We start from the raw sequence: 14299 nt of genomic DNA, 5'->3' as shown, positions 1-14299 counted from the left end.
GCCAGGTCCACTTTGACATTATGCTGAAGTTTTTCTTAATGGAAATTCAGTCCACCACTGTGTCTTGTCTGATGTACAAATCTATAGATGGAATCCATTTAACATTCCCTATTTCTCCACTAAACCACTGGTTTGTTACTCATACACCGCATATCGTTGTAACAGGGGAGATGTTGTTTTTAGTTAGGCTATAGAAAATATAACAAGTAGTGAAATAACACAAACATTCTGAAAGCGGTTAAATATTTATTTCAAGAAAAATACACATAATCGTATTTAAAAAAAAAACATTTTAGATTTTTCCCAGTAATCAACATACACAATAGATAATCTACAGAATACAGGATGAATGAGGTTATAAAATATATATATTTTCCTATAAATGAAGAATGTTATTATCCCTAAACTACAACAGTGACTGATATATATAGTACATTAAAAATAGTAGTTTTATGTTGGTGTATATATTTCATGAAAATAAAGGAGAGCCGCACACTCTAGGAGCTCAGATGCAAAAATGTAATATCGAACCTTTCGACAGCCAAGCTGTCTTCATCAGGGTATAAAACAAAGTGTATGTATTTCACCAACAGAAAATGAATGGCGCCAGACATCTGTATACCCAATGTAACATTTTATGCCTTTCCCTAACCTTAACCCAAACCTCAGTGAAGCAATACTTGAAATTAACCTAACATTCACCATAATCAATAAAGTTTTTTTTTCGGCCGGTTGAATATCCAATTCCTAGTCCTATACATTGGGACGAATTTCAGCATAGTTTTTAATGACAGAAGAGAAGCGAATGACTTTGACCTCATTGGTTTTGGTCTTCTTGTCATCCCACTGGTACTCTGGAGACAACAGCTTGCTGGGCTTGTTGTAAAGCAGGTACCTGTTGAGGTGACTCTCCTCCTGCCAGGCAGCCTCGATGGAATTCCTCGCGTCCTCTTCAAGCTGGTTCCGACAAACCTTTGTTAGTGTGTACACATCCTCCACGGACCCTCCGAACACAGCCCCGGCGTAGTAGTAGTCTCCCTCATCCATGGGGATGTAGGCTGTCGAGGCTGGGCGCCGTTCATATGTGAAGAGGTCACGGGTCGCCTGGTAAAACCATGGGTGAATCACAGCAACCAGCCTGCCCAGAGACTCGGCCCCCCAGCGAGCGTGGAACTTGCTGTCCACGTCCAGACAGAAGATGTAGTCGGCCTCCCTGCTGATCTGACGTTCTATGGCTGTCTGAATGATCTCCATCCTCCGGGCTGATATCTCCTGCCAGCGGTTTGAACCTGGGACCTGGATCACACTCAAATGTCTCCCCTGGGACAGGTTCACTGATGGAACATCATCGGGACGATCAGTGAAAACGTAGTAGCGCACGTTGAAGTCGACCATGAAGTGCTTCTCTGCTGTCTCCAGGAAATCTTGGAGAAAGCGGACGTATCTGTCAGAATTTAAAGACACACAGGTAACTGACAAAATATAGGAAACATCAACATAAAGGGTACTTAATAGAGAGTTGGGCCACCACCAGCATCCTTGGGCCACCACGAGCCACCTTTGGCCACCACCAGCCACATTGGGCCACCACCAGCCACCTTGGTCCACCACCAGCCACCTTGGTCCACCACCAGCCACCAGAACAGCTCTAATGCACCTTGGCAAAGATTCTACAAGTGTCTGAAACTCTATCGGAGGGATAATTTGGTGTTTTGTTGATGGTGGTGGAAACACTATCTCAGGCTCATTTGGATTGAGATCTGGTGACTGGCATAGGGTTTACATCGTTTTCATGCTCATCAAACCATTAGGTGACCACTTGTGCCCTGTAAATGGGGGCATTGTTGATCTGGGGGCATAGCCATGGTAGCAAAAAGAATGAATGAAATAATGGTCAGCCCAGACTTTTTATACATGACCGTTAGCATAATGGGATGTTCATTGCTTAATTAACTCAGAAACCACACCTGTGTGGAAGCACCTACATTCAATATACTTTGTATCCCTCATTTACTAGTGTTTTCCACTATTTTGTCAGTTACCTGTACATAACATAAGGGTTTAAGGTGCCTTGCTCAAGTGCACAATGGCAGTATCAGGCTCCTGCGATTCTGATGCCAGAAACCCTCTGTAAAAGTATGGTCATTTTCATTGGACTGTATAGGACATACTCAACTGTTTCTGACCAGAAATTACAGTCTACCAAGAAATAAACAAAGTAGTACAGTTATTCAAATATTAGCCAAGCTGTGAATCATGACATCATGATATTGTATTACCTGCCATGTGACATTAGCTGGTTATGTCCTCATACACTGAGTGTTTTTTTGTTGTCTTGCCCATTCACCATCGGAATGGCACACATACACAATCCATGTCTCAATTGTGTCGAGGCTTAACAATCCTTCTTTAACCTGTCTCCTCCCCTTCGTCTACACTGATTGAAGTGGATTTAACAAGTGACATCAATAAGGGATCATAGCTTTCACCTGGATTCACCTAGTCAGTCTGTTATGGAGAAAGCACGTGTTCATAATGTTTGTACACTCTGTGTAGTTTCAGTGTTGTAAAAATATTGATCGTTTAATTTCCCTTTTGAATATTTGGGAAAAGTTGTAGGCTACTCACTTTCCAACGGCAAACACTGTTGTTGCTATGGTGAGGTTCATGGACTTGTAGATTATGTCGACGAGGTCAGGGTCAAAGGTTCCTTCCCAGACGATGGGTGCCAACCATGGGGTGACTGCCACCACATCAGTACGACTAAAGAAACAGAACAAGATCAAGCCTGACTGTGTGGTACTGATTATGATCTCAATGTTTACAGATATTCAGATCAAGCCTGACTGTGTGGTACTGATTATGATCTCAATGTTTACAGATATACAGATCAAACCTGACTCTGTGGTACTGATCATGATCTCAATGTTTACAGATATTCAGATCAAGCCTGACTGTGTGGTACTGATTATGATCTCAATGTTTACAGATATTCAGATCAAACCTGACTCTGTGGTACTGATTATGATCTCAATGTTTACAGATATACAGATCAAGCCTGACTGTGTTGTACTGATTATGATCTCAATGTTTACAGATATACAGATCAAACCTGACTGTGTTGTACTGATTATGATCTCAATGTTTACAGATATACAGATCAAGCCTGACTGTGTGGTACTGATTATGATCTCAATGTTTACAGATATTCAGATCAAGCCTGACTGTGTGGTATTGATTATGATCTCAATGTTTACAAATATACAGATCAAGCCTGACTGTGTTGTACTGATTATGATCTCAATGTTTACAGATATTCAGATCAAGCCTGACTGTGTGGTACTGATTATGATCTCAATGTTTACAGATATACAGATCAAGCCTCACTGTGTGGTACTGATTATGATCTCAATGTTTACAGATATTCAGATCAAGCCTGACTGTGTGGTACTGATTATGATCTCAATGTTTACAGATATACAGATCAAGCTGGAATGTGTTGTACTGATTATGATCTCAATGTTTACAGATATACAGATCAAGCTGGAATGTGTGGTACTGATTATGATCTCAATGTTTACAGATATACAGATCAAACCTGACTCTGTGGTACTGATCATGATCTCAATGTTTACAGATATACAGATCAAGCTGGAATGTGTTGTACTGATTATTATCTCAATTGTTTTTCAAATAAAGGTCCTTGAAAAGATGTGTGGTATACTAGGCTACACGCTGATGTGGAAGTTAACAATGATAAGTAACTAACATAAGATAACAACACTACTCACCCCACCAAGACACTGGGCTGCTTGTACAATAGCCTGGGAGAACAAAACGTAATTCATTAGTTAATGAAGATATGGGCTGATGTTATTGCTCTCTCAAAAAAAGGTGCTAGTACCAAAAAGGGGTTTTAACTTCACTATAAGGGAAACCTTTTTTGGGCTGTGGAGAACCTTTTTATATCTTTTCTTTGGATAATAATTCATAAAAAAATTGAATAATAGGATAGTAGTTCATTTTTTTTATTTTGTTTTGTTTCACCTTTATTTAACCAGGTAGGCAAGTTCAGAACAAGTTCTCATTTACAATTGCGATCTGGCCAAGATAAAGAAAAGCAGTTTGACAACATACAACAACACAGAGTTACACATGGAGTAAAACAAACATACAGTCAATGATAGAGTAGAAAAATAAGTCTATGTACAATGTGAGCAAATGAGGTGAGTATGGGAGGTAAAGGCAAAAAAAAGACCATGGTGACAAAGTAAATACAATATAGCAAGTAAAACACTGGAATGGTAGATTTGTAGTAGAAGAAAGTGCAAAGTAGAAATAGAAATAATGGTGTGCAAAGGAGCAAAATAAAATAAATAAAATAAATAAATACAGTAGGGGCTGAGGTAGTAGTTTGGGCTAAATTATAGATGGGCTATGTACAGGTTCAGTGATCTGTGAGCTGCTCTGACAGCTGGTGCTTAAAGCCAGTGAGGGAGATAAGTGTTTCCAGTTTCAGAGATTTTTGTAGTTCGTTCCAGTCAACCCAGTCTAATCTAGGTTGCTTTTAAAAAAAATTTATAAGGGTGGTTGCGATAATAACATTTGTATAATTTCCGTGTAGTTTTTTAATCCACGTGGTTTCACCCTTGGACGTAAACATGAAGTTTGTGGAGAACTGATTTGGGGGGTTGGTAATTAGGTAGTGGTGTGTTCTCTAGAGTCTGTGAGATTTAGTTACGTTAAGACTCTTTAAGTTAGAGTGATTGAGGTTTGTATATTGTTTTGTGTTTTCAGTGTTCTATATTAAAAGTTAACATGAGCACTCAACCCGCTGCGCCTTGGTCCCTTTCATACGATATATTATTGAATACACAAGAATGGTGTATAATAAAAGACAAGTTTACAGTTCTTATCTAAACATAAGAGAACAGACATTAACCAAAAGACCCAGAGTTCTGGGCACAAAACAAATAATACAAAACAAGACATACAAAACAAGGACAGGTAGAAAAAAAATAATAATAATAAAAAAAATGAAAAAGGGTCGATGTAGCCCCCCCACTTATACCCCACTTTATCCCCCCTTATTCCACCCTATTCCCCTCCCAACTGCTCGGGTGGCGGGGCCAGCACACGCTGCCCAAAGGTAGATTACCGTATGACAATTAAGAGTGCGTTAAGTGCAAATTCACAGAGCCGCCTGGTCCAAGTAAGAGAGGAAAGGCTGCCAGATTTGATCAAATGTTGATAATTTATTGTTCAAAATCTATCTAATTCTTTCTAAGTGTACAGTGTTTGCCAATTCGCTGAGCCATAATTTGGTAGAGGGCGCTTCCCTCTTTTTCCAAAACAACAAGATTAATTTTTTGCCGAAATGAGACTGTAAGAGATGAGTTGTTTTTGGGAGTTGGTTAATCCGTTTAGGGAATCGGACACTCCCAGGATTATCAGAAGCGGGTCTGGGTCTATTGAAGTCTCCAGAACTTCAGAGAGGACCCCAAAATTCCACACCAATACCCATACAAGTTAGAGCATAGGGCAAAGCAGTGGAGTAGTGTACCCTGCTCAGCCTGACATTTATCACACATAGGGGATGTACCAGGAAATATCCTATGCAGTTTGGTTTTGGAATAGTGTAATCTGTGTAATACCTTGAATTGTATGAGACGATGTCTGGAGTTAATGGAGCAGGTGTGGATATACACCAAGCTATCTTCCCAGTCTGCCACCGAAATGTCAGTACCTAGTTCTTCCTCCCATTTCGCCTTAATGGCATCAGTAGAGGGTGCGCTAACAGATTGAAAAGCATTATATATACGAGATATCAGTTTGTCTGAGGTGGGGCATATTTGTATGCATCCGTCAAACGTGGAAGGTTTAGCATTCCCAAATGTTGGGAGGTATTTTCTAACATAGTCTCTAATCTGTAGGTATCTGAAAAAGTTACTTCTGGGAAGATTATAAGTTTCCCTCAGCGATTCAAAGGAAGCAAAGGTTCACCCTATATATAAATCCCCTATGGTACTTATCCCCAACTCTCCCCACCGCTCAAAGGTGTTATCAAGGTTAGAGGGGGCAAAGGAGGGATTCCTGGCAACAGGAAGCATGAACGATATTGGTCTAAGATCAAAGTGGACTTTAATTTGCTTCCAGATTCGGACTGTGCTATGTATAATAGGATTGTTACGGTAAAGTGACATCTCCAGATTGACAGGTGACAAAATCACAGCACCAATAGAGAAGGGGTGGCACTCCTCTCGCTCCATACTAAGCCAGCTGGATGGCGGGAGTGCGTCATCCAGCAGAAACGTAACAGCGCGGAGGTTGGCGGCCCAGTAGTAAAATATAAAGTTTGGGAGAGACAATCCTCCTTCCATCTTGGATTTACAGAGGTGTTTTTTACCTATCCTGTGTGTTTTATAATCCCAGATGAAAGGATTGATAATAGAGTCCAGTTGTTTATGAAAGGATTTAGGTATGAATATTGGGATGTTCTGGTATAGGTAGAGCAGTTGTGGGAGGAAGACCATTTTAATGGCATTAATTCTTCCGAGCAGAGAAATTGGGAGAGTTCTCCAAAATTGTATGTTTGCCTTAAGTTTTTGCATCAGGGAGGGGGAAATTCTCTTTAAATAGTAAGGAGTATTGTTTGGTAACTACAATTCCAAGGTAGGTAAATTTATCTGAAGATAGCTTAACTGGAAGATGTTCTAGCCAGGAGGTGTTTTGCAACCGAATGGGCATTAATTCACTCTTGTTCCAATTTATTCTGTATCCCGAGAAGGTACCAAACAAATTAATCACCTCTAGAATAGCTGGAATACTATCTTGGGGTTCTGTTACATAGAGGAGAATGTCATCTGCGTATAGGGAAATCTTATTTAGAGTATGTTTAGTATTATAGCCGTGTATTGCTGCATGAGATCTGATCGCTTGAGCGAGAGGTTCAATAATTAGGGCGAAGAGCATAGGCGACAGCGCACAACCCTGCCTTGTCCCTCTGTGAAGGTTAAATCGGGGCGACAATGATTGGTTAGTGAGTATTCTCGAACAGGGGTTCCTATATAAAAGCTGGATCCACTTTATGAACCCATCTCCAATATTACATTTCTGTAGGACCTTGAATAGATAGGGCCACTCAACTTGGTCAAAGGCCTTTTCAGCGTCAAGAGATATAACGGCTAGGTCCACGTTAGGTAACCTCTGAGAATACATAATGTTGAATAGGCGCCTGAGATTGAAGAATGAGTTTCTGTTAGGGATAAAGCCGGTCTGGTCTGAATGGACCAATTTGCCAATTAAGGTGCTCAGCCTGTTAGCCAAAGTTTTTGCTAAAATCTTTTGGTCTGTATTAAGGAGGGATATTGGTCTGTATGACCCTACCTCTTCCGGATCCTTACCCTTCTTATGTATAACTGTGATAAACGCCTCATCCAAAGTGGATGGGAGCACTCCATCCTCGTTGGCCTGAACCAACATTTTGTGTAGGTAGGGAGAGAGCATGTTGCTGAATGTTTTGTAGAATTCACTCGGGTATCCATCTGGGCCCGGGGTCTTGCCACTCTTTAGAGATTTTATTGTTTCTGTAATTTCTTCAAGAGATATTTCCTTATTCAGGAAGTTAGAGTCTTCCTGGTTCAGGGCAGGAAGATTACAGTTCTCCAAAAAGTTTTGCATAATTAAGGGGTTAGGATCCGCCTTAGATGTATATAAAGTCTCATAAAACTGACGGAATCTGTCATTTATGTCTTTGGGGAAGAGAGTAATTCCCCAGATGCAGATTTAACTTTGTGAATCATACGGTCACTCACATTCTTACGAAGTTGTCTGGCGAGTAGTTTGTGTGGTTTGTCACCAAACTCAAAATATTTTTGCTTGGCATAGAGAAAAGATTTAGCAATTTTAGCAGAGAGGATCTGATTGTATTTAAATTTTAAAGACATAATTTTTTTATGTTTCTCCCTAGATGGGTGTCTAGCATTCTCCCTATCCAGTAAGTGAATTTGTCCCTCCAGTTCTACCAATTCTCTTCTGTTTTGCCTACTCCTGGCAGTCTGAAAGGAGATGATACAGCCTCTCAAATAAGCCTTCAGTGTTTCCCACAATAATGCTGGGGAAGTCTCTGTGTTGTCGTTGGTATCAAAGAAAAATGTAATTTGATCTTTAAGATGTTCACAGAATGTTTGTTCTGTGAGGAGCTGAGGATTCAACCTCCAGACCCTCTCGTTTGGTACGATGTCACCCAATCTCAGGGAGAAGGTGAGTGGACTGTGGTCAGAGATTATAATATCATGATACCTCACATTACAGGTATAGGGGAGTAGTTTAGCATCAACCAAAAAGTAGTCAATTCGAGTATAAACATTGTGAACATGAGAGTAAAAGGAGTATTCCCTACCCGTAGGGTTAGAGATCCTCCATATATCAAATAAGTTCGCATTTTTTATGTAGGTATTGAAGAATTCGCTTGAATAGGAGGTAGGGGTTCGCCGGGTAGAGGATCTATCCAAATATTGGTCTAGTACACAGTTGAGGTCTCCTCCAATGACCAGGTTAGTATGGGAGATATCTGGAATCAGGGCAAGGACTCTTTTGAAAAAAGAGGGGTTATCAATGTTTGGCCCATAGATATTAAGTAGAGTTACAGAAGTAGAGTGGATCTCTCCTATTACGATCACATAACGACCCTCTTTGTCCACAATAGTGGTTTTATGTTGAAAGGGAATTCCTTTCCATACCAGAATCGCTGTGCCTCTCGTTTTGGCAGAGAAGTTAGAGTGATACACTTGCCCCACCCACTTACATTTAAGTCTGTTATGAGAATTGTTTTTCAGATGGGTTTCTTGCAAAAATATTTCTTGCAAAAATATAATATCAGACGAGAGTTGATAGACAACCCTTGTGTTGTCCAGGGTTTGTCTCCTCCTTTTCTGAGGAGCAGCTTTAACTGCTATGAGATGTACAGACGTCTGCCTTCCCTAAAGCTGCTATAAAGCTATAAAAGCTGCTTTCACTCACTCCTCTCTACATTCTCCTCTTCTGTCTCTGCTGCTAAAGCCACTTTCTACCACTCTAAATTCCAAGCATCTGCCTCTAACCCTAGGAAGCTCTTTGCTACCTTCTCCTCCCTCCTGAATCCTCCTCCCCCTCCCCGCGGATGACTTCGTCAACCATTTTGAAAAGAAGGTTGACGATATCCGATCCTCGTTTGCTAAGTCAAACGACACCGCTGGTCCTGCTCACACTGCCCTACCCTGTGCTTTGACCTCTTTTGCCCCTCTCTCCAGATGAAATCTCGCGTCTTGTGACGGCCGGCCGCCCAACAACCTGCCCACTTGACCCTATCCCCTCCTCTCTTCTCCAGACCATTTCCGGAGACCTTCTCCCCTTCCTCACCTCGCTCATCAACTCATCCTTGACCGCTGGCTACGTCCCTTCCGTCTTCAAGAGAGCGAGAGTTGCACCCCTTCTGAAAAAAACCTACACTCGATCCCTCCGATGTCAACAACTACAGACCAGTATCCCTTCTTTCTTTTCTCTCAAACTCTTGAACGTGCCGTCCTTGGCCAGCTCTCCTGCAATCTCTCTCAGAATTACCTTCTTGATCCTAATCAGTCAGGTTTCAAGACTGGGCATTCAACTGAGACTGCTCTTCTCTGTGTCACGGAGGCTCTCCGCACTGCTAAAGCTAACTCTCTCTCCTCTGCTCTCATCCTTCTAGACCTATCTGCTGCCTTTGATACTGTGAACCATCAGATCCTCCTCTCCACCCTCTCCGAGTTGGGCATCTCCGGCGCGGCCCACGCTTGGATTGCGTCCTACCTGACAGGTCGCTCCTACCAGGTGGCGTGGCGAGAATCTGTCTCCGCACCATGCGCTCTCACCACTGGTGTCCCCCAGGGCTCTGTTCTAGGCCCTCTCCTATTCTCGCTATACACCAAGTCACTTGGCTCTGTCATATCCTAACATGGTCTCTCCTATCATTGCTATGCAGATGACACACAATTAATCTTCTCCTTTCCCCCTTCTGATAACCAGGCGGCGAATCGCATCTCTGCATGTCTGTCAGACATATCAGTGTGGATGACGGATCACCACCTCAAGCTGAACCTCGGCAAGACGGAGCTGCTCTTCCTCCCGGGGAAGGACTGCCCGTTCCATGATCTCGCCATCATGGTTGACAACTCCCTTGTGTCCTCCTCCCAGAGTGCTAAGAACCTTGGCGTGATCCTGGACAACACCCTGTCGTTCTCCACTAACATCAAGGCGGTGATCCGATCCTGTAGGTTCATGCTCTACAACATTCGCAGAGTACGACCCTGCCTCACACAGGAAGCGGCGCAGGTCCTAATCCAGGCACTTGTCATCTCCCGTCTGGATTACTGCAACTCGCTGTTGGCTGGGCTCCCTGCCTGTGCCATTAAACCCCTACAACTCATCCAGAACGCTGCAGCCCGTCGTGTTCAACCTTCCCAAGTTCTCTCACGTCACCCCGCTCCTCCGCTCTCTCCACTGGCTTCCAGTTGAAGCTCGCATCCGCTACAAGACCATGGTGATTGCCTACGGAGCTGTGAAGGGAACGGCACCTCCATACCTTCAGGCTCTGATCAGGCCCTACACCCAAACAAGGGCACTGCGTTCATCCACCACTGGCCTGCTGGCCCCCCACCTCTGAGGAAGCACAGTTCCCGCTCAACCCAGTCAAAACTGTTCGCTGCTCTGGCACCCCAATGGTGGAACAAGCTCCCTCACGACGCCAGGACAGCGGAGTCAATCACCACCTTCCGGAGACACCTGAAACCCCACCTCTTTAAGGAATACCTGGGATAGGATAAAGTAACCCTTCTAACCCCCCCAACAAAAAGATATAGATGTACTATTGTAAAGTGGTTGTTCCACTGGATATCATAAGGTGAATGCACCATTTTGTAAGTCGCTCTGGATAAGAGCGTCTGCTAAATGACTTAAATGTAAATGTAATGTAAATGAGAGTGCTTTCAAGTGGGCTAGGACCTTGCCTCTCTTAATTGGTTCATTTAAACCCTTGACATTCCAGGAAGTGAATGTAAGCCCCGCCCTCCTCTCATTTGTAGTTCCTATGGTGGCCTGCATAGCATGTAAGTTACTAAAAAGGTAAGAAAGTGCACCAAACTATCACGATCAGCATATGTAGCACCTACACCCGAGCAGTATCCAACCCACCCCTCCCCCCTGCAAGCACCTTTACTCTCCACCCTATTCCCCTACTTACCCCAACATTTACCCCTCCCATCAACCCACATTTAACAGGCATACACAAAAAGGAGAGAAAAAAAACATGAAAATAAAAATAATAAACACATTGTCTGGCCGATGCCAAAAAAGCACGGCGCGACCTCGAACAAGAGGTAAAACAAAAATAATATCCCAACTGTACGTTCACCTCTCATTATCCTAGAACTTCTACTAACATCTGAACTGAGGAGGCTCCCGTGATTAAAGTGTTCAATTAGCATCTATTAAACCTAAACAGAATAAGTTGCAACTTAAACATATTGTGCACTTAAGCTTCATCTTGGGTCAATCCCTGAGATAAGCAAGATATAGCATCACAAGATTACATTGCTAAGCAATGCCGGTCTAAACATAAACCATCCGCAACCGAGATAGACAGCAGTACAATTACATATTGTGGGTTAGGAGATGGGAACAAGGATTTCGATAAATTGAACGTACCCCCCAATAAATTTTTTTTAAAAAAAATAATAATAATAAATACATTTTTTCCCCCTTCTAAAAAAACAATAGTGATATATATATACACATACACATACATACACATACACATATATATACACATACATACATACATACATACATACATACATACATACACACATACATACATACATACCTATATACACACACACATACACATACATCCATCCATACACATACCCACTTGTACATATACATACATACATACATACATACACACACGTGCCCATATATACACACACACACACGTGCATACCTACCTACACACACCCATGCGCAAGTATATACACGCATACCCACATACGTACACACGTGCATACATACACACACACATACACTTATGCACATACACCCAAAAATATATACTTATAGAAATAAATATTTAAAAAAATATATATATACACAGGTACACACACACACACACACACACACACATACACACGTCTACATACACACCCCAGAATAGTAATCTACACTAATTTAAAATATACACATACCTAATACTAAAAAGCTAAGAGAAAATAATAATAAAGTACACATAGTAATTACATGTACGCACACCTACACAGACACAAGCCCCACGGAGGTCTGGTGGGAATCTAATCGTGAGAGCGGGCCAGGCTATGACAAAGGCAGAACAGCACAAAACATCAACTTGCTATCCAGGTGTCTGCGTCTGCCCCTTCCCAGCCATCACCCCCAGACCTCCGCAAGCAATAACTAACTGGTATGGTAATAGGAATAATGTAATAATTGAAAAATAAATAACGAAACAAAACAAAAATGGGGGAACATAAGTATATCCATCCGAAAGTGTCAATGATCAGACCTGGAAGGCCTCCCAAACAGGCACCACCACGAACCCAGTCGGAATTAAAGTGAAACTGACGTTAAATGAGAGCTCTAACCGCCCTCCATTGGTCATCTCAGCGTGTTACATGTTCGGCAAGCCCTGTCGAGACCGTTTAGTACGGTTTCACCCGTTATGGTATAGTATGGGTTCGAGTCCATGAGCAGACCCTAACACACAATGACAAGGCACTCTAACCTGTACGGGGGATTGGCGTATATTCCCGGATAAACTTCTCTGCGTCCAAAATCGAGGAGAGCCAAATCTTCTCTCCGGAAGGCGGGGTAATTCTTAGTCTTGCAGGGAAGAGCAAGGCTGGGCGAAGATGGAGTTTGTAGAGTTTGGTCATGACATCTCTGTAGCCGGCGCGGTGCTTTGCCACATCGGACGCATTATCCTCGTAGACACGGAAGGGGTGCCCTTTATGTAACAGGTTGCCCCTCATTCGAGCCTCGCGCAGGATAAGATCCTTGGTCTTGAAACTGTGACAGCAGATGATTACTGGGCGAGGACGTTGGCCCGGTCGAGGCACTGGGACAAGGGCGCGATGTGCACGGTCCAGTTGGGGATCTGAAGCCAAAACATCCGATCCCATTGCATCCTTCAATAGCTTGGCGAAGAAGTCGGTGGGGCGAGAGCCAGCCTCTATCCCCTCTGCCAGCCCAACAACGCGAAGGTTCTGACGTCTGGATCGACCCTCCAGGTCGACCACTTTCACAGAAAGCCTCTGCACACTATCCTGCAATGACGTGCATAGCTTCTCCAACTCGTCGATCCTACCAGCGTTGAATTCAGAGGCTTTCTCAAGGTCCACAATACTCTGGCCCTGCGAGGCGACCGTTCGAATGGTGCTCTCAATTTTAGTGTCCAGTTCAGCAATAGTAGCCTTAAGATCCTCAGCTATAGCAACACGTAGTTCTCCCAAAGCCCGGGTAAGTTCTGTAAGTGTCACGTTGTTACCTGTGCCTTCCGCCATGTCTGTCTCGTTGTTTGGCGGGGAGTAGGCCTCCGAAGTGGATTTATTGTCCTTTGGTCGCTTATTACTCGGCATTTTCACATAGAAAGTTACAATATTGTATTAGAAAGAAACGTTTGTTGTAAAAAGTGCTATAAAGTAGGTTAAGTTAGATTATTTCGCAAAAAAGTTGCAGGAGCCTAATTAGGTAGTGGTGTGTTCTCCAGAGGCTGTGACATTTAGTAACGTTAAGACTCTTTAAGTAAGAGTGATTGAGGTTTGTATATTGTTTTGTGTTTTCAGTGTTCTATATTAAAAGTTAACCTGTTGGGTCTAGGGGGCAGCATTTGCACGTCTGGATAAAAAAAATGTACCCGATTTAATCTGGTTACTAATCCTACCCAGTAACTAGAATATGCATATACTTATTATATATGGATAGAAAACACTCTAAAGTTTCCAAAACTGTTTGAATGGTGTCTGTGAGTATAACAGAACTCATTTGGCAGGCAAAACCCTGAGACATTTTCTGACAGGAAGTGGATACCTGATGTGTTGTATTGACTTTAAACCTATCCCATTGAAAAACACAGGGGTTTAGGAATATTTTGGCACTTCCTATTGCTTCCACTAGATGTCACCAGCCTTTACAAAGTGTTTTGAGTCTTCTGGAGGGAGATCTGACCGAACAAGAGCCATGGAACGGTGATGTCCCATTAGACACCTGGCGCTAC

General features: G+C 42.7%; 1 protein-coding gene across 1 annotated transcript in view; it reads right to left on the bottom strand.

The window, feature by feature from the left end:
• Positions 1-233: 233 nt before the first annotated feature.
• Positions 234-14299, bottom strand: part of LOC123738259 (globoside alpha-1,3-N-acetylgalactosaminyltransferase 1-like) — a 28453-nt gene continuing 14387 nt past the window's right edge. The window contains exons 4-6 of the mRNA XM_045713297.1: positions 3792-3824; positions 2629-2763; positions 234-1444 (exon numbers count right to left, since the gene is read on the bottom strand). Coding sequence (XP_045569253.1) covers positions 754-1444; positions 2629-2763; positions 3792-3824 — 859 coding nt within the window. The 3' untranslated portion in view covers positions 234-753. The remainder of the gene's footprint in view (positions 1445-2628; positions 2764-3791; positions 3825-14299) is intronic.

This window comes from Salmo salar, unplaced genomic scaffold (assembly GCF_905237065.1).
Source record: "Salmo salar unplaced genomic scaffold, Ssal_v3.1, whole genome shotgun sequence".
In the NCBI taxonomy this organism is placed as follows: domain Eukaryota; kingdom Metazoa; phylum Chordata; class Actinopteri; order Salmoniformes; family Salmonidae; genus Salmo; species Salmo salar.
This window is presented reverse-complemented; position numbering and strand designations above follow the sequence as displayed.